Below are 20,763 nucleotides of genomic sequence, written 5' to 3'. Positions count from 1 at the left end.
ATCAGAAGGTCTCCCCTCAGCTCCTGTTCTCCAGCTGAACCTCCCAGGTCCCTCAGCTGCTCCCATCACACTTGTGCTCCAGCCCCTCACCAGCTCCATTCCCTTCTCTCAACTCGCTCCAGCATTGGCTCAAGGGGCCCAAAATTGACCCCAAGATTTGAGGTTTGGCCTCCCCAGTGCCCAGCACAGGGGATGGTCACTGTCCTGGGCCTGCTGGCCACACCAGTGCTGGTACAAGCCATTATAGGTGTTTGTGAAGGAAAAGGAGAAGAGCGTGCCACAGAGAACTTGAGGACTTTGAATTTGCCATTTTCAAGCATGAGATAGGGATTAAATATTTTCTTTTTTGAAAATCAGGTGACTGGCTTGCATTGCTTAGTGTTCACAGGGTTTTTAAATGTTGTTATTTTTGCATATCTTGCCCCTGAAGTGTTTTACAGTTAGATTATTAAATCTCTTAGGAGGAAGAACCTGACCAAGTATTCTTGCTTAGACGTCTATCTGACAAACCTCAGCTACTGCTAACATATAGTAGAAGTTGCTTGGTCTGTCTGTTGCTATTCTGGAACCAAGAATTTGGGCAAAGCTGCTGGGAAAACAAGCTTATCAAATAAGGACTGAAAGTTCTTGATGATTCTCCTGGACTTTGTTAGCCAAAGCTTGCCTTGTCTGAAACACTTTTGTTGGAGTCTTGGATATGAGCAAGCAGGTGAAAGCTGGTATTTTACTGGCTGTCTTCTGACCTCATGATTGTCCTGGAGCCGTCTGGCATCACGTAGGTTTAGGAAACCATGTGCTGAGTTGTGCTTTGGCTGAACGTGGGATTTAGCGTATTTGGCTTATGAAGAAGGTAACCGCTAGACATAAATTGCTTGTGACTCAGTGCTTCCATGTGTAATACCTGGAGCTGGGCAACATTTGCAAAGAGTTATTGGGTAGTAGGAGAAAAGAAGAAAATTCCTCCTTATCCCAAAGAAATGCATCCTGCAGAATACTGTTGAACAAGTCTTTACAAGGTAACTTGGGCCATCATCTTGCCCCAGGCAGCATTCTGCTCAGTCTGTTCTAGCAGTCTGTTAGTGGCTTTAGTTTGCTGGGGTTTTTTAATGTTTCTCCTGTGCAGTCATGTAAATAAGATAATAGTTATTTGTCAAAAGTGAAAATATAACAGAGATTTTTGGAGTTGCTAATGTAGTGGTAGGTTTTTTGGTTTTGTTTTTTTTCTTTCTTTTCCTTTCCCCTTTGGAAGTTGTGCATATACTTGAAAGCTCTTATTGTGTTTCCTCTCAGTTTTTTTTCATTAGGTTTAGACAACCACTTAAATAATTTCATTTGTTGTCTCCTCAAAAACTCACGGTCTTGATTATTGACCATCATTTAGTTGGTCTGGTTGTTAATCTGGAGTCACTGTAATTGATTTGTCTTGCTGCATTTGAGTTGAAGTAGAGAACACAATGTTCTACATCAGGTATGAAGCTGCAAGGTAATCCTGTCCCTGATAAGAAGCCAACCTCTGGAATTAGTACCAGCACCTCCCGATGCAGCTTTTGGCAGTGTGTGTCAAACACTGAAGAGCCTGGATGGGTGCTCTCAGTAGGAAAGGGAGTATTTTATCCCAGGAAAAAAAAAAAAAAAAGTCTGTTTTTGATCAATAGTGATCTCATATCAATGTGTGCCTGTTTTTTATGTCTTATTTTCTCTTAATAAGTAGTTTCTGAATGATCTTTTTTTCTTCATTTTTTTTCCAGTGTTACACAGGGCCATATTTCCCTTGCTTTAACCTGACCAGCACGGTTTTGGATCTTGGCCCCACTACTTCTACCTGTGTCATGACATGGTTAGAAATGGGCATCCTCCTCCTTGGTGTGGATGCTGAGTTTAAGCATTACTCCTCCACTGAGTAGCAAGAAGACTTTTATCAGACAAATTGGTTGGCTAAATGGATTTAGTGAAACTTTACTTAATGTTTTCAGACTGCCGCATCTTTCAGGGTGTTCTCACATCAATTTATAGCCACAGCAGAAAGAATCAGCAAGACAATCCCCTAGCATTCAGTGTGTGCAGCAGTGCCTCAGGAAGAACGTGAACAGGTGGTGTTCTTTGCCTTGCATCTACAAGGAGCTCAAGTTCAGGGAGGACGTGGTAGGATAGATCTTACTGGTCATGTCACGGGCTGTTACCCTGTGCCACAGTCCCTGGCAAGGGGACTGGCCCTGCCATGGAAGCGAAGGGCAGGTTGCCAGTTGTTCTTACAGCCTCGGTGAAGCCTGGAGAACTAAAATTAGATTCAGCCAAGAGATTGGATTCCTTCTGTGGTGACATGTCTGTGTAAGGTTAACTGCTGGCTTAAATGGCTCTGTTTTGATGTCTGTTAAGAACTTTACTTAAAGGAAGTTGCGTTTACATGTTACACTTTAGTGTCTAGAGCTGAGACAGCATTAGTAAATGTGTCCCTTGCAGATGTCTGCAGGGAGCTACTTTTCATTTCCACTTGCACCTTAAATTTCATGAAACTTTAAGTTTTAAAATGTTGCACTAGATCAAATAGTCCTGCCATCACCACTTTGCTCGAAACGCTGAGGCCGAGTTGCAGGCCGTTAATGTACAGCTTTGCAGTCAGCAGTAGGTAGAACATGCCTGTGGAGAACAAAACATGTGAAGAAGATTACAGCAGTAGCTGTAGGTCAGGATCTTTTTGCATATACCAATGTGCCATGTCTAGCTGGCTCTTGATTCAGTTCTTCTTTGGAGTCCGGTGAATTCTGGGGTTTTGTGATGCAGAAACTCTGCAGGGAGCATATTCTGTGCCTTACGGTTCGCAGTGCTGCATGTGGCTCCTGCATGCTATGGGTACTGCTCCTGGAAAACGTTCACAAGTTGAGGTGCAAGGGTGGGGGAGCACTTTCAATGTAATGTGAGTACAGGCAGGAAAACTTGAGTTCTGGTACTCCGGTGAGTAATGTCTGTCTTTGCTTTTGTTGTAGTTCTGGTCCAAAATTCAACAGTGCCATCAGAGGGAAGATTGGTCTGCCTCACAGCATCAAATTAAGGTTTCTGCATTTTCTCTGCTTTTTCTTGCATCACTAATAGGTTTTTTTTCAAATCAGACTGGTATATTTGAAGATCTTCTTATAGTCTTGTTGATCTCTCTTTACAGCAGACGACGCTCCAGAAGCAAAAGTCCCTTCAGAAAAGACAAGAGCCCTGTTAGGTAGGAAATTTTACACTCTTTTTTTTTTCTCAATTGAAGTTTGGAAAGTAATGGTGAAATAATGCATGGCCACGTGCTCCAGCTTACACGCACAAGTGAAGCTGGAATTCATTCTGAAAGCCCAGGAGAGGAGGGCATGGAAAGTATGTTGCTTTCTCTCCATGTCATAAACTGTATCTCCCTCTTCAATAACAGTGGATAGTTGTAAGTAATATCAGTTTGCAAAACATGTCTTGCTTTGATTTTTGTGTTTCTGCATTCTCAATCTTTTTCCTGTTAATTGTGATTTAAATTAGCTACCTTTTCTACTAAATCTTACTTAATAATCTTAAGTGCGAAGTGGAAAAGTACTGTACAAATGCTGCTTTTTCCAATTCAGTGTGTATTGAAGTTATTTGTAGAGAAACCAGACACTCATGAAATCCAGGAGGTGCTTATCCATTCTTACGCTTCTCATTTAAGGGAATTGGATTTAGATAGCTGCTAATGAGATTATTCTCTAAATGAAAGCAGTTAAATTTAACCAGTCTTTCCTTTTTTAATTATTGTCGGCGAGCTTCACTGAGACAATTTAGCTTAAATTTTTCTTGTGTATTCTCAGTGATTTTCTTTTTTTTAATATTTATAAAAATATAAATACATATGACATGATTGGAAACTCAACCAAGTATCGAGCATGCTAATTCTGTCTGGTACTTAAGTACAAGTCAGTTTTTTTTTTTAGATTTGAAGGCTTGAAAAGTAGTGCAACTAATTTCAGCTACTGATTAATATCAAAATAACATTAGTGCTTCTGGTGTCAAGCATGAGAGTAATTACTCACTGTTCATACTTTTGTATGGGTTAACAAGCTGAAGCTATAAAATGAGCGCTGGGAATTCTGTTTGTGTAGATGCCAGTGGTGTTTATGCAGTGGCTGTAGGGATTACAAAGTGACTGGGTAGATGTAAGATTTTTAGTTTGCAAAGCCACAAAATCTGGAGTTTGTAGCATTTGTCTGAGAGTTCAGTCAACCAGGCTCAGCTAATCCATTTCCCATTGTTTTCCTGTCATTTCATCCCATCCTCTTGACTACGAGCTCCTTTGTGGTACTGCTGCCTGTTCTGGGTAGTAGTAAAATAGCACCTCTGTTTAGTTGAGGCTTCCTTACTTAAAATTAATTTTTCCAGTCATATTTAATGCTTACAGTTGAAACAGAATGTTCAGTCATGGTAAAGAGTAAATATAATAATATAGGCATTCCCTTCATTTCTTGACCTTGCCTTTCTTAATATGGCAGGTGATTTTTTCCCCATCGGACTTTTAAGATTATTTACAGTTTCATGCATGGTCCAGAGAGAGTTATCTTAAATGAGATCATTTTTTAACTGACCTTTCCTCTTTCCAGAGAACCTATTGATAATCTTACCCCTGAAGAGAGGGATGCTCGTACAGTGTTCTGCATGCAGTTGGCTGCAAGAATTCGACCAAGAGACCTGGAAGAGTTTTTCTCTACAGTAGGGAAGGTAATTAATAGGGAGGTTAAAATAAATCTGAATACTTCCTCAAGCTGTCGTAGTACAGGATTGATGTTGTGCAGAACCATAAGCAAATGGTTTTCTGAAGCTTGCTGTACAGGTGAAAGGGGGAATGAACAGTGACCAACTAATTCTTAAAGGCTCTGAGTGGGAAAATGTAATTTATTAGGAGTTCATTGTTCAGCATGTGACATGATGCAAAGCATGGCAGTGCAGTTCTGATTCAAACAACATCATTTTCAGAAATTTATCTTTTGCAGAAAGGTCTACCAGTTTTAGTGTAATTTAAAAACTAATTTAACTTTTAGTTTTTGAAGAGCTTGATTTGTTCTGCCTTAAAGCATTACGCTGCTGCAAGTATTCCCTGCTCCTGTAGCCATGACATTTGCCTTGGAATGGCAACTTTTGATGCTCGCTCTCCTTGGGCACGTGCTTTATGCTACTACAGACCGGCAGCACAACTAGTAAGCCATTGACATAGCGAATGTTGTCTCTTTATTAATACTTGTCTGAGAAAAGGACTGCATTAGTGTTTTTTCCTTTCTAACATTTCTGTACTTGCCTTTCAGGTTCGTGATGTGCGAATGATTTCAGACAGGAATTCCAGGCGGTCAAAGGGAATTGCTTACGTAGAGTTCGTTGATGTCAGTTCGGTGCCTCTGGCAATCGGACTGACTGGGCAGAGAGTCCTGGGTGTACCCATCATAGTACAAGCGTCACAGGTGAGGAGCTGGAAACCTCGTTTTTAGTTGGGTTGAGCAGTGCCTCTTTTCTCTTGCTGGGAAACTCGCTGTTGGAAAATTTGCTGACCATTGAACATTTGGAAAACCTTAGCAAGGATGATTATTTAAGCTAATTATAAGTGGACCTTTAGTTTCCCGTAGTTGACAGGCAAATTAAAGCAATTCGAAGTGATATAAATACATTGTGAAAATACAGATGTTAAGAAAACAGTAATAATTGAACTGTAATAGTATTACAGAATCGTATTATATCTTATGTATGCTTTCCAGCATATGTAAAAGGTAAAATGTTAATTTAATTTACTAGATAAAACCCAGAATTCTGCATGCAGTTGTTCGATTGGAAGGCATTTGGAAGCTGTGTGTCTATACTTTGCCACAGTCTTGGATTTTGTAGATCTACAGTCTAATGGATGGTGTGCAGGTTATAAAAAAGCTTGTGTTTTTTTGGTGAATGTGCTAGTTTTAACCTGCTAGATGTACTCTGCTTATGGTAGCGTTTTTAATTAAATTCTTACAAGAAAGTGAGCTTTTCTTTTTTCCTTTTCTTAGGCAGAGAAAAACAGAGCAGCAGCAATGGCAAACAACCTGCAGAAGGGCAGTGCTGGCCCTATGAGGCTCTATGTGGGATCATTACACTTCAACATCACTGAAGATATGCTTCGAGGAATTTTTGAACCATTTGGCAGGGTAAATTTTAATTTGGCATGTTATGTAATGCTAGTTTATCTGTAAAACCTAGATTAGTTGTAGAGCACTCACAGCTTTTGGAAATAATTCAGCTGCACGCCTGCAAAACATTTGGGGTTTTTTCTCACTCTTCTGTGCCTGCACATCCACAAGGCTTTAGATACGTAGTTACTGTTGGAGAGCAAATAACCTTGATTTGTGGTGTGATCCAGTGATTTTTGAATGGCAGGTCTTCTAAAGGAAAGCTGAGAGAGTTCAGTGGGTACCTAAAATTACAAACCAAAACCCCATCCCTGCCTTATATCCTGCTGCAATTTGTCAGTATCTTCCCCCCAGCATGTGACTGGGGGCTCCATTTCACTGGTTGAAGCGCAGAATCAGGTCTGGATTCTGTTCACTGTGGATTTAATAGTTTCATCTGTTTCTGAGAATTTTTGCTTCAGTATTAGCTCATGCTGCCACTGGGAACCAGCAGCGCGTCCCATTCAGCTCCCACACGGGCCCCTTTTCACTCCTGACCATTGAGCTCCAGTTTGCAGCATGGTTGTGTGTTTTGTAGAGAATGCTGGAAGCAAGCAGATCATATCTGGAGTTTCCAGTGGAGTCATAATCAGTGTTAGCCCTACTGTGCTGACGTATCATGGGTGTATCATTAATGGATAGGGAAGAAGTAATATACTGCATGTGCAAAAGTTCATTACTGTTTTTTTCATACATGGATATTAACCCTGCCTCATACATACTGTAACAGCGCTTTTTGGATGCTTTATTCATATTCAACATGTGTATTCCTTTAATTCTGTTTTGCAAAAGCCTGGAAAATTGTAGCAATGTATTACACTTTAATCCACACGGCTGCTCTTGTTTTGTTTTCACTCAAGGTCTGGCAGTAGGATTAATAAAGTTTAGGAGGCTTACATGTAGGGCTGCAAAGGTTTTTCCTGATCCCATATACCTCGTCTTAAACTCAGCTTTTCCTCTTCTGTGTTGCTGTTTCTTCCCCACAGTATTTTATGGCTCAGGGATGACTTACTAATAGGTTTTAAATTCAGTAACTGTAAACTTGTATGATTTCCCATATGCCAATAATTATTTAAAATACGCACATTTTTCTTACAGCCCCTGGTCTGAGTCATGCAGTCTGTGTTTCTTACCTTGTAAAATGGAGTTTCTCAGTGTATGAGATGCCAAGAGTCATGTTTGTTAGAATTTGATAATGTCTGCATGCTTGTTGTTTGCTGGAATGTTCAGTCAGGACCAAGGCTCTGTCTGTAGCTGGACTAAAATTGTACGTCACCTATATGTTTACCTGCTTCTGTTTTAGTATCAAAGTACCTATCCCACTGCCTCTACACTAATCTTGACTTGAGGAAGGAATAAGGAACTGCTTAAAAAAAAAAAGGTTTCACATGTATGTTAGGCACGGCTGTATTCAGATTTTGTTTTGATATATATTTGTTCTAAAATGACAGATAATAAATAGGTTTATTCTTATTTTTAGATTGAAAGCATTCAGCTGATGATGGATAGTGAAACTGGACGTTCCAAAGGATATGGATTTATTACGGTATGGCTAGAATTGCCTGACTTGTTGGCTTCTGAGTGTAACCTTCCCATATAGTAGCACAGATTACTTAGTCTCTGTTCAGTCTCATCTTGGAAATGTCATGTTGCAGGACGTGCAACAGTGGCCTTGTTCACTGTGTCTGAGTTCTGTGTGGGTGCTCATGTTAACAGTGCTCATGTTTAGAATGGAATAGTGTGCTTGGTGATCAACACCTGGGAAACCCGTGCTGTGTTCTGCAGGCAAGATTCTGGCGAGGACTGGCATTGTCACAGTGCTCTGATCATGATTGAATTGCTAGGGGAAATACAATTTTAGAGGCTAAAACATCTTTCCTCTTTACCCTCAGATGCATAATTTTGTTAACTTGGGTTTCTTGACTGGCTGGCCAGTTTGTCACAGGAAAAAATATTGTAGCTGTGACCTGGCACTTGGAGACAAATGAGGCCAGACTAAATATATAGCTAATATGTGATGGTGTTAATGCTGAAAAAGTATTTATATATTTAATTTGATATTAGGCAACATAAAGCAGAACATCTGTTAAGAGTAGCCAGTAAATACATGGCAGTTACAAAGGAAGTGACTGCTGTTCTTGGAAAGTGTTGAAAGATAACGGCAGCTATGACTTCTGTTGATTGCAATAGCTAGATGTTCTAGCTTAATAATATATATTTAAATATATTCTTAGCTAAATACGAGAAAGTAAATATCTAAACTTGTGTGTGTTCAGTTTAAGAGCTTGTAGCTACTGTTACCTTAAATGTAGTGTTACTTGTGTGTACGGGCTATTATGTATGGTAGAAGCGTTGCTGAATCCTGCAGGCAGTGTTAGTGAATTAATGTTTTTCCAATCTACAGTTCTCAGACTCTGAGTGTGCCAAAAAGGCCTTGGAACAACTGAATGGATTTGAGCTGGCTGGTAGGCCTATGAAAGTTGGACACGTAACTGAGCGCACTGATGCTTCCAGTGCTAGTTCCTTTTTGGACAGTGATGAGTTGGAACGGACTGGAATTGACTTGGGAACAACTGGTCGCCTTCAGTTGATGGCAAGACTTGCAGAAGGTACGTGCGATGATTAATAGGAAATATGTGAAAATACAAATGTTCCCAGAATTTGAATTGAAACACCCCACTGAATATTAGGCAAAATTCATGGAATGGAATTTTTAAGCTTTTAAGAGCAGTAAGTTTTCTGATGCATCTGTTACTGCATCCCTGAGTGAACAAGTGCTTACTACTACATCTATATTCCATTCTAGGTACTGGTTTGCAGATTCCCCCAGCTGCACAGCAGGCTCTGCAGATGAGTGGATCTTTGGCATTTGGAGCTGTGGCAGGTAGGAAATGATGACCTATTTATTTTCCGAAAATGCTTCATGCTTTAGATTTTTGAGGCAAGAGGTACTTAACTACATTTTGTGATCTTTTAAAATGAAAACATAGGTATTACGACATGTTTTACAAACTGTAAAACTTTGCAAATCCATGAGCAAATACACAGTGACAGTAAATGACCGCGTTGATGGCCGTGATTCACTTTGCATTACTTTTGGCAAATCAGTTGTGGTTCACTTAATCCACCCCAAGCCTCCATCTCTATCTTTACTGTTCCTTGTACTAATGGGGACTTTTATGTTGTACTGTGGTGTAAATGTTCACTGATAAAAATGGCGGGCTCATAATTGGAAGGGGATTGACCCTTCTGAAAAAACAGAGGTGTACCAGGGGCCAGGACTTTCTGGGGGCACAACTAAGACTACAGCAGCGTTAGGTTTATTCAGTGTGTGTCCTGGTGAGGAAGGACGCTGTATGTCAGGGGCTTTGTGTGCTGCTGGGAATTGGCTGTGGTTTGTGTGTTCTGCATGTGGGTGTGTTGCAAGAGTTACTGAGACTTTATTTTGTTGTGAGAGGGAATGAGGCTGAGGATATTGATGCTGCTGCTAGTTCACAGCTGGCCTATGCAACAAACTATGTCAGAACGAGAGCAATGAGTAACCGGCTGCAGGAGATGAGGAATTTATGGAGTGGAATTTCTTCTTTCTGTTATTTTTTTTATTAATACAGTCTTAGCAGTAGAAAAGACTTGAGTGTCACAAATAACTAAATGCTGACATGTGTGAGAAGTGTCAGGAAATCAAGAAAGAATAGGTGACATTGTTTTTGTCTTCCAGCAGTTTGTGACAGAAGTGATTCGGACTTACGAGACACCTGAATCACGCTGCCAAAGTTCAGCTGCAGTTTTGGGAAGAGCACACATGTGAAACTGTCGATAGTTGCCAAAAGAATATAACAGGGTCCTTCTAGAGATACGCTCCTGGAAGGAAAAGGGGGTGGCTAGTGAAAGAAAAATGTGGGTTGAGGAATAAGATTTTCTTTCTAACTGAGAAGAAAAAGATGAAAAAGACAGTGGCAAGGAAAAAAAGCGTATCTAGTCCAGAAAGAGAAGGAAAGGTAAACACCACTGCGATTAGATCGCCTTTAATGTAGGTGATGAAGTGGTGTGGCAGTCTGCTTGGAAACAGCTCTACTCAATGAGAAATGAGAGAAATATTTGTAATAAACACCAATTCTTTCTCCACCCCACATATTTGAAATGAACAAGCCAAAGAAAACAAGCTCCCTAAATCAGGAACATGGCCAGAAGTGTCTGACGCAGCTGACCTGTTAGGATAGCATGGGATCTGTGTGAGACAGCCTGGCTGTGGAGGAGTAAATGACAAGGCTGCATACAGGGTTTTGAAGAATATGCATGTTGAGTAACTGTAGAGATAAAAGTGGTAGGAATAGCATTGTTTATTCCACTTGTATTGTGCAAAAGGAATAATGCAGGCGCAGGCATGTGCAACTTACGTAAATTTGGGAAAAAGATAAAAGTTTTTACTACCATAGAGTCATGAGCTATCCCCAAAGTGAGATTTGGTTATGGATTAAAGATCTCTTTACTCTTGTTAGAGAAAATTACTACCAGGAATTATGTCATTATGGGAGACTTTAACTTCCCTGATACAGATTGGAGAAGAATTGCTAGTAATAATGGTGGGGCCCAGATATTCCTGGATGTGATATCCGACAAATTTCTTCATCAAACACTCACTGACTCATGAAGAGGGGATGCTATTTTAAACTGAATTTGGTAAGTAATGAAGATGTTATGGATGAGAATAGAAATGATCATTGAGGGTTCATGAGTTACTCAAGTTTAAATGGAAGGATAAACAAATCAGGTCTGTAACTAAGGCTTCAGATTTCAAAAGCGGTGGTTGAAGAATCAAGGCAATGAAGTCATCTGCTCTGAGCAAGTTGGGTGTTGGACCAGGCAGGATGTAAAATGTTTCTTCAGTTCCAGATTGCTAATGCCATATTGGATCTGTATTCCACAGAAAGAAGAAACCGTCCTGTTAGAAATGGGCTCCATGCCAAACTGGGCGATTAACTGCCTCAAAAGAAATAAGGATTAAGCACAGAGCCTCTGAAGAACAGGGGGAAAAAAAGACTGATGATAAACCAATATTTTTAGTCTGGGAAATGGATAAAATGAGAATTACCAGCCAACAGTCAGTTTGAGTTAGACCTTGCAAAAGACATGATAGCATAGATGATGATCTACCAGCTCTTAAAGAGAACAAAAAGGAAGCGGGGCCGAGTTTGGATTAAAAACTACTCTAGAGATGTTTCGTAAGAATCCCCGTGCCTCAGTTTTGTAGTGGGGACACTGGTCAGAAAGTGAGAGCTGAATGTACTCAGTTCAGAGCTGAAAGAAAACTCCCATCAAATTAGGGAGGGAATGGGTACAGGAAGCATGAGCTGTGTGGTTCCAGCTGGCTGGTATCTGGTATTGTGGATTAACACTTTAAATCTGTGACACAACATATAGCTGGAAAGTCTAATTCTAAATCACCTACACTTGAAGGAAGAACAACATGATCTGGCCAGTTTCCAGTCCTGTTACTCTGACTTCTCTCCTTCAAAAGCCAATACTGAACATGGGTAAACTGGAGAATGTTATTGAAGCGTAGCATACTGCACAGCATACTTTTTTTTTTCTCCCACAGCATACTTTTCAGAGAAACTACATTTAAAGACTAACAGTCTTCGATAAAACTGACTTTTCCTAGTCAGAGGAGCAGTAGTAGAACTAGGCTCTGAACTTTTGACTTCTGTCATTTGGTAGTTACTGAACCAGAGAATTGGGTAGTGCAGGAAGGACAAGATGTGTGAAGAAACGGGCTCAAAGAACGAGGGATTGTTTTCAGAGGAAAGTGGGAAGGGTAGAGGCTACTGTTGAAGCCAAAGATCAGTGTTGGGCTGATCTTGTTTGATGTTTACATGAAAAACAATGGTCAACAGGAGTAGGAGTGAGGTGAGTAAATACAGAGGTGCTGTCAGGAAGAGATTCTGGGGATGTTGTACATTGTTCACTTGTTCAGGATTGAAACAAATTCTAGTTATATAGCCTTTCCCGTAGCAGTGAGAGATAGCCAAGGAGGAGGAAAATATCTAAATACTCCAGTTTATCAGTGAGTGAATGTGAACTGTCAGCATGATGCATTTTTTGAAGGTGCAACTGTGTTCCTGGAGGTACCATGTGTGAGCATCTGAGGTGCTGCCTACACATGTGTGAGCAGTTCTGGTCACCCATGCTTGAGATAGGTTGAATCAAACTAAAATAAACTAAATAATTAGTTTTATGGGAGACCTGAGAACTTAGATATTATTCCCATGGAGAGGATTCCAGCAGGAGAAAGAATTGAAGCTGAACAGTTGTAGCTGGATACTTTCTATTCTCTAGTAAATTCTGTGTGAAAATCTGAAGCTTAAAATAACTGTGAAGCTATAGAACATTCTTGTAATGCTTTGTGGGACAGAATATTCCTTACTTTTGGGAAGGAACTATCTGTTTATGAAAAAGATTGAGATAGTGTGCTACAACAGAGGGACAAATAGGTGTTATCTAGGACCTCTGTTTAGGCTGCTGTTCTGATGTAAGTAGCTACTTAGAAAACTCAGGCTTTTGTTTGTTTAAAGCTGGTTGTGTTTCAGAATAAACAACTTTATTTTGTTTAAAGACACAAAATGCTGTGATAGGCAGTTCTGTATTTCTGCTTTCTCTGTACTAAGCACGTATGTAGTTGTGCTAAACTTGCTACTCTTACAGATTATGTGTACAGAACATACTGAAAAAGTCACTTTGATCTTAATGTGACAGTTCTAATAATTTTAGTTTCCATATACTGCTTAAAACTGCACGTAGGGAAGAATGAGTTGACAGTGAAGAGCGCCAGTGAATTTCTAAATTTTGAGTGAATTTAGAAGTGCGAGGAGAGGACCATTCTGCAGTCACGAGCAATGAGAAAATTCAGTTAGTTGAGAAAAGATTTGCTGGACAGGGCGTTATGTTTCAGAGGCAGATAATCAACCTGCAAAACTCCTTGCCACCAAATATCGTCAACTGGTTTGACCCTCAGCCCTGCTCAGAATTGGAGCTGGCGATGTGTGTGATTTGCCCTGTTCAGTGCAGGGGCTGTAGAGCTCACATAGTGTTCCCCACTCTGGTGTTTCTCACTCTGTTTAGTTGAGGATAGAAAACACACTCAACACAGCCAGTTCTTGTTGAAGCTCATCCTGCAGACCTGCTCCTCCACCTCTGAGTTATCAGTGTGGTTCCCAGTGTGCATTCAGCTCCCCATGGGAGGGCGCCTGAGCAAGACCAGTCTTCGGGGCTCTGGTGCTTAGAGCAGAATTCCCTCCTGCTGGTCCCAGGGCTGTGGAGGGGGGTTTGTTAGAAAGGGAAAACGTGTTGACACCTGGTCCCTTCAGGGCTGAGCTGGGGAGCTTCCGTGGGGTCCCATCAGTTCACTGCTCTGAACAAGTCAATGAAGGTAAAGGTCTTTGCAGCTCCTTTTGCTCTTGTGAATTAAATCAGAGCATAAATGAAGAGGCTTATGCTTACATTTCTTGCATTCTGAAGTTTTCTGCAGCGTTAAACATGTTGAGTACTGGAGTCATATACTTGGAAATGGTTAGAAAGCTTGCATTTGTCCCAATTATTTCAAATTGGGGCAGCTGCATGGTATTAAACATGTAATTAGCGTTTTCTTAGCAAATTAAATGCTCAGAATGTTTGAAAATGGCTTGAATTTGAAAAATACTAAAGTAACTTGTGTCATGACATCTATGAAAAGATAACAGGTGAGATTTCACCTTATTCTACTTGAAATTAAATTGGATAACTGCTTTCAGAATGTCGCGTTTGGATAACTGTGTGCTTAAATGCTTTCTGTTAGTAAAGATGCCAGACTTCTAATGCCTGTGATTATTTTCTCATGGAACAAAGTACATCTTACAAAGAATTTAAGCACAGCAAAGGCAAGGTGGAAACAATATGATTAATTAAAGGACGTGGCCATGTCTTTGCTTTTAAGGTATTGATTCTCTTTGAAATACCTTTGTGATCATGGAATCTCTGTCAAGTACCAAATATTAAAGCTGAGAAGGTGAAATTAGTGAAACTACTCACAACTAGACAGGAACAGTGAGAGTGGGTTGAGGTCTTCACAAAAATACAAGCTCAACAACCTGGCAGGTAACGATACAATAATGCTTGCAAGTGTACTAATTAACTTCTGTATATTTTTCTTCAGATTTGCAAACAAGACTATCTCAGCAGAATGAAGGTAAACTAGCATTTAATATGCCTTGTCACCAGTAGGTTTTGTTACAGTTGTCTATAAGTGAAATGCTTCTGCTGTAGAGTTTGCCAGCACCCTGAGAAATTATGTGTTTTATTGGTACCTGTAGGAATTGTACTGTGTATTGCTTATGGACTGAAAATAACAGTGTGTGTTCAACACCCAGCCTTTTCTTTGTAGCGTTTCCCCGGTGCTAGTAATATTTCCCAGCCATGTGGTGGTCCTAGGAGATGTGTGGGTTTTGGTGGGTTTTGATGTGGTTGGGTGTGGGGTTTCTTCCTGCCTTGGAGGTGGGGACCAGAGCGGTCATTTGAGAATCAGGAGGTGGGGACGACTGTCCCGGATTAGACACCATCTCAACTCTGACCGCACGGCCCGAATGTCACCCTATGTAGAGAGAAGGTGGCCGTTAATTCAGCTTAACGAACAGAAGCTTGAGCCTATAGGACAGTGCTTATCTTTCATACGATGAGCTGTGATGATGAGCAACGATAATAATTCCATAGCTACTCGGAAAGTGTATAGATCTGTTCTACAGTTAAAATGTTTATAACTTTAGTTGTCAGATATTTCCTACGTTACACATTTCCAAGGGCCAAAAATACGGATATGCTTTTTGAAGGATAATTCAACATGCTTAAAATGTCGCGAGAGCTCTCAGCGGTGTCTGTTGGTCCTGTGGGGTCGGCAGGGCTGGTGCCGCCCCATCCTGGCACGCTGCGCAGAAATTAAACTGCTGCAGACACACAGCTTGGGCAGAAGGTGCAGATACCTGTGGAGATGTCTGTCTGCATTTAGATGCTCAAATTGAAAATCTGCCAAAATCAATGGACAGGGTTATCATTTCACTTCTCAGCTCCAGCTGTAGTTCATCTCTGCTGTTTTGTGAATTGATCAATTTTAAGTTTCCCTATTATAGATAGCGCCTAATTATAAGTTTTGCTTTCCTGCCTTCAGTTTGCTGTTTAGTTAGAACTGCTGCTATTATTGCTGAATGTTGGTATGTTAAAGAATATGTAGAAGATCGTAATAGAAGTTGTAGCCATTTATAGCAGGTTCTTAGATTTGTGTACTTTTTTTTTTTCCATTACAACAGTTCTGGCTGCAGCTGCTTCTGTACAACCACTTGCAACACAGTGCTTCCAGCTTTCCAACATGTTTAATCCCCAAACGTAAGTGATTTATCTTTGTTTCTGTTGGGCGTTTGTTGATGACTTTAACATCTGAGAAAAGAATCAGAATTTCTTTTCTTTTGGCGCTGGGGTGGATTTTGTCTGAGTGATAACAATTCCATCTCTGTCCTGTTCTTCCTCCTCCCCCTACAGTGAAGAAGAAGCTGGCTGGGATACAGAAATTAAAGATGATGTGATTGAGGAATGTAACAAACATGGAGGAGTTATCCACATCTATGTAGACAAAAACTCGGCTCAGGTACGACTGTTCCCAGGGACACCCTGAGTGTTTTAGGAGCTTTGTTGCTTTGTAGCGTATAGAGGGAGCATTACAGAGATTAATTTCTTAAGCAGACTCTAGATTTCTTGAAGTTATTTTACAGTTTTTGCAGAATGTAGGTGGTTCCCTGTTGTTTTGAGTCACTGTATGTAAATCCAGTGTGGGTTTGGGAGCAGTTTTGTGGTGCTGGAGTCTGCTCTTGGGGATTTCCACAGCTGAAGTTCCTGTGGAAATGCAACCTGAAGAGTAGTGGCCTCTTCATTTCTGATATTGGGCTTTTCCCTTAAGCTGCACATTGCCCAAAAACTGCAGTTTCCTCTGGGTCTAGAGAATACAGGCTTGTGCACAAAGGACACCCTGCCACAGTGGGCTTGAGATGGGTGTGTGGTCCCTGCTGGAAACACTTGTGTTCACTGTGGTGTTGCAACGGTGCCGTTGGCAGCCGGAGTGCCCAGAGTTGTGACTGGGGGGAAGAGAAAAGGGGTTCCTGTGCAGAATTAACTGCAGGTTAATGCCTGTTTGAGGGGCCCAGCCTGCGGGGTCAAAAGGCAAACATGTTCTTCTGTGCTCACTTTTACACGTTCCACAAACTGGTTATCTCTTCCCCTGTGTTTCAGCTCTTAGAATATCAACTCTGGAAGGTCTACAGAGAGGTTTGGCCTTCTTGAACTGCCTTTATGTAGAAATGTCAGCCCAAACTGAAGTGCTGTTCTCAAACACTCTTGTAGTCAGATTGGTTTCTAACCGTCAGACTCCGGAAGCAGTGTGGTGGTGTGTTTGAGGCTGACATCTCGGTGCTGTCGCTGCCGGTGTTGCTGAGCTGGGACTGTCGTGCCCTTGGCACTCACAAACCTTTGTTGTCCCTGTGCTGCCTCTACCCAAGACTTGTCACCCGAAACCCTTTCACGTGGGTTACTGAGATGTGGGATTAGAGCTGAGCTGCGATCTGGCACACAAAACAATGGATGGTCTTTCCTGGCATTTGGTAACCCTCAACATCACTGCTATGCTGGACTGGTGGGAGGTGGAAACCTTCCCCAGAGTAAATCCTGGTGCAGTCTCAGAGAAAACAACGTGTGCTTCAACAGATGGGGAGAGCAACAAAATACAACACACAACCCCCACAAAGCAACAGCCCTCAACTTACCTCCCGTAGGGTCTGAGCACATACTGCTGCAGGTCTGGTTCACATTAGCAAGTGGATTTAAAATAAACCTACAGCTACTGTATCATGAATTAGCAGTTTGTCATATGAAATCTATTTTGTCACAGTAGCGACTCTGATATAAAATAACCACTGATATTTTAAAAATACTTTATTTGAACCGAAGTTTCCACAGTGCTGTTCTGTTCTCCTGGCTTAGATTCTGGTCACCTTGTCCTTTAAGAGTTTTCATCTCTGGTGGGTTTAGGGCTCTTTCCAGGCTGAGGGCTGTTGGTAACCAGCCCCCAAGCCATGATTTGGGGGCGAGAGGATCGCAGCCCCCACCGAACATGTGGTCCTGTGTACCGCACCAATCTACAGCGTGGTGTGCGCAGGAAGACTAAAGCTTCGTGTTGCTGCATCTCACTTGGAGGCTCCAGCAGCCGGGGTCCCTGTGCCTGGGGAGGCTGAGGCCAGAGCTGCGTGTCTGGGTTGCTGGGAGCTCCTGATCTCCGAAGGAGTGAGTTGGGTCGCGGTAGGAACAGTACAGGCTGGCAAAGGCTGCTAAAGGGAAGGCTGGACTCTGTTTCTTAGTATATTCCTGTCCGGTAAAATCTGGTTCAGCCAGGATCTCCTCTGGTTCAAGTAATGCTGTTTTTTAAGCAAGAAGCCAGAAAAATGCAATGTGGCCGTCTGTATGTTTGGCAGTTGTCGAATGTGAACATTGCAGTGCTCCGGATTAGACTGCTTTAGTGGTTAATGGAAGGGGTGCTTAACCCCTTCATGAACCAGCCTGAACTGCGGACCTAGTGACACTTTCATGGTTGAAGTTGGTGACTTGCAGAACTCGATGGGCACCTGGGAGCTGAGACGGCCAAACTCCTGCTTTTCTGTTTCACATGAGATTTGTAGTCAGGAACCATTCGATACTCTCTTTGAAGTGTTATTGTGAGCGATCATTTCAGGTCAGGCTCAGATTTGGGCTGTTTTGCGGAATCCTATTTAGAGAAATTTAGTGCTGAGGTGACTGTGGTTGCCGCATGGCGATGCGTGTCAGTCAAACACCCACTGCTCCAGTTTCTGGTGCTCGTTCTGCATTATCAGCTGATGCCAGTAGGAGCATCACGGGCAGGTTTGCGTGTCCCAGCTGAGCCAGGGCGGGCAGAGCTGGGCAGGTTTCCCAGTTGTCTGATGGGCTGTATCGCTTCTGTGTTCCAGGGCAACGTGTACGTCAAATGTCCTTCGATCGCCGCTGCCATCGCAGCTGTGAACGCGTTGCATGGGAGGTGGTTTGCAGGTGAGTGGGTGACCCGTACAGACTGACATTTCTTTGTGAATTACAGAAATACCAAATACTGATGATTATTTTCCCCTTTAAATGTTCTGCTCAGGTAAAATGATTACGGCAGCGTATGTACCTCTTCCCACGTACCACAGCCTCTTCCCGGACTCCATGACTGCAACCCAGCTCCTGGTTCCTGTCCGACGATGAAGATGGATTTAGTCAGTTTTGTACATAGTTATTTTTTGGAGGAAGATTGAGTTATCTTTTATTTAGATAAAACTAAAGGAAAGGATTTAATGTCATTTTGTGTACACTTCCTGCTACGTTTAAAATAAAATGAAGTAAGCAGAAATGCAGTGTGTTCATTTTCCCTAACTAGCATTTCCACTGTATACAAAGCTGTTGACTTCTTGTTCTGCCTTGTAATTCTTGTACATTTACTAAGGTGATCTGTAGGAACTGAGAAGTAGCTTATAGAAAACAAGTTCTCTGTAAAAGGCAGATGGGACATAATGACATTTTTAATGTTTCACAAGCCTTTCTTTTAATGCAGCAATTACATTTTACATTTCACTAAATGTAGGCGATCTGCTGAAGGTTAATATCGGAGATAGACTTTATGAAGGGACATATTTAGTGTTTTGTATAAATGGAACATTCAAAAGGCTACTGAAAGCTGACCAGACGGCCCCTCAGCTTGCGTTGTGCTGAATATTTGGTAAGAATAGAAGGATTGAAGGGTTTTATTTCTTGATGGTAACTTTTGATTAATGTATCTGTAAAAGTTTCTTTGTAAATACTGTGTGAGGTGTGTCTAAGTTTCCAAACAAAACCATCTCTGCATTTCCACATAGGTTCTATGTATGCAGCGTGGCACAGGTGAAGGATTTCAGCCGAGTCTGAGAAGCAGTAGGAAATACAGAAACATGTTTTGTTCTGGTTGCATATAATCTTTGCTCTTTTTAAGCTCTGTGAGCTCTGAAATATATTTTTGGGTTACTTCAGTGTGTTTGACAAGACAGCTTGATATTTCTATCAAAGACTTTCATATTGCAACAATCTTTGTAAGAACCACTCAAAATAAAATTCTCTTAAAAAGGCCTTTCCTGAAGTTTTATTTCTCTGCTGTCCTGGTGTGATTTGTGCAGTGTGGAGGTGACAGGTGCTGTGCAGCGGTGGGTGTTTGGGACACCGCTGGTTCCTGCTGCTCTGAACCCGCAGAGATCATGGTGAAGCGGGAGGATGGAGGAGGAATTGATGTTGGCTTTTAGCCTGGTTTCCACAGGGAATCCTGCCCCACTGATCGCCCTCTTACTGCCCCTTTCCTGTAAACACTGGCTGAGTGAGCGGTGCAGAGCGTGGCTGGTCTGGGTGCTCCTGTCTGGGGCTGCAGATTGGGGTGGCTGTGGTGTTTGGGGTGGCTGTGGCAGAGCGGCAGGCAGAGGCCATTCAGCCAGGGCAGGAAAAGGCGCAGGGCAGTGGGAGCTGCGGCCAGGGGAGCGTGTGGAGGGGCTGGGAATGTGCTATGTGGTGCTATGTGATGCTGCTGGAGCAAGCCAAGTGGAGCGGCTCTGCTGTTGACTGTTTTTTTCAGTTGCCAGTGTTAATCCGCTGGTGGCAGTTTGGAGTGACACTGGAGCTGTTGCAGAGCAGCTGTGCTGCTCAGCTCGGTTGTTGGCGGAGTTTCAGAGGTTCCTGAGCCACATGGCAGCAGACAGAGGTTTCCAGTGGTAGATTTGTGTTTCTCCCTTAAAATATGGGGAAGCAGCACCTGTGCTATGTAAATGCTGTATAGGTGCTGGGTCTGGTTCTGCTGCTGCAAACCTGCCCTGTCCTTACACAGAAATACAGCAGGAGCAAAGATGAGCCTTGTTTCAAAGGGCAAATAACAGGAGATTGCAACACCAAACATTTCATAGTTCAGGGTCGGCAGCACAACTGGCTGGTAAAGGGCAGGAGGGATCCCCTGTGCTGCCTGGGACACCCTGAGCCCCTTGGACACCCGGGCTGTGGATGAGACTGTTCTGGCAGCACCACTCTGGCTGGTGCAGCCTGTCCTGGCCCTTGCCAAGGCAATGAAAATGGCCATGGCACCTTCTGGTGACGGGTGGCAGCTGTGACCATCCCTGCTGTCCTGGAAGGGCTGCACAGCACAGCGAAGGGTGAGGCTGCACCCGCAGAGCTGCAGCAGCTGAGCTGTAATGCACAGACTTGCAGCACAGCTAAGCCTGAGCGTGAGCTTTAGGAAAAGCCTGGCAAGGTTAGATTCTGGTGTTGATATCACCCTTCTGGTTCATCACTAAATACCGTTAGCTGTTGTGTGACAGGGGCGGTTTTCCGTTCTCCAGCAGTCTGAGCATTTCCAGCGCCGTTGCCGTTCCTGGACGTGCTCCGTCCCACACCCACCGGCTGCCAGGAAGGGGCCGGAGCTGCTGCCGTTTGCCTTCAGCTGCAGGACTTGCCC

At 42.4% G+C, this 20,763-nt stretch overlaps 1 protein-coding gene across 5 annotated transcripts in view; it reads left to right on the top strand.

The window, feature by feature from the left end:
• The window catches only part of RBM39 (RNA binding motif protein 39), a 30,917-nt gene extending 11,516 nt beyond the window's left edge, over positions 1 to 19,401 (top strand). Inside the window, exons 5-17 of one of the 5 annotated variants that reach the window (XM_065849586.2) lie at positions 2,985 to 3,050; positions 3,161 to 3,211; positions 4,599 to 4,716; positions 5,298 to 5,450; positions 6,024 to 6,161; positions 7,663 to 7,728; positions 8,587 to 8,791; positions 8,989 to 9,066; positions 14,371 to 14,403; positions 15,515 to 15,590; positions 15,744 to 15,849; positions 18,233 to 18,311; positions 18,406 to 19,401. In XM_065849586.2, the coding sequence (XP_065705658.1) occupies positions 2,985 to 3,050; positions 3,161 to 3,211; positions 4,599 to 4,716; positions 5,298 to 5,450; positions 6,024 to 6,161; positions 7,663 to 7,728; positions 8,587 to 8,791; positions 8,989 to 9,066; positions 14,371 to 14,403; positions 15,515 to 15,590; positions 15,744 to 15,849; positions 18,233 to 18,311; positions 18,406 to 18,506 (1,270 nt within the window). In that variant the 3' untranslated portion in view covers positions 18,507 to 19,401. Of the gene's footprint in view, positions 1 to 2,984; positions 3,051 to 3,157; positions 3,212 to 4,598; positions 4,717 to 5,297; positions 5,451 to 6,023; positions 6,162 to 7,662; positions 7,729 to 8,586; positions 8,792 to 8,988; positions 9,067 to 10,681; positions 10,863 to 14,370; positions 14,404 to 15,514; positions 15,591 to 15,743; positions 15,850 to 18,232; positions 18,312 to 18,405 lie in introns of those variants that run through there. The other 4 variants (XM_065849585.2, XM_071815413.1, XR_010652359.2 and 1 more) reach the window with 4 other exon arrangements.
• Positions 19,402 to 20,763: the final 1,362 nt, after the last annotated feature.

Source organism: Patagioenas fasciata, chromosome 16 (assembly GCF_037038585.1).
Source record: "Patagioenas fasciata isolate bPatFas1 chromosome 16, bPatFas1.hap1, whole genome shotgun sequence".
Classification (NCBI taxonomy): domain Eukaryota; kingdom Metazoa; phylum Chordata; class Aves; order Columbiformes; family Columbidae; genus Patagioenas; species Patagioenas fasciata.
This window is presented reverse-complemented; position numbering and strand designations above follow the sequence as displayed.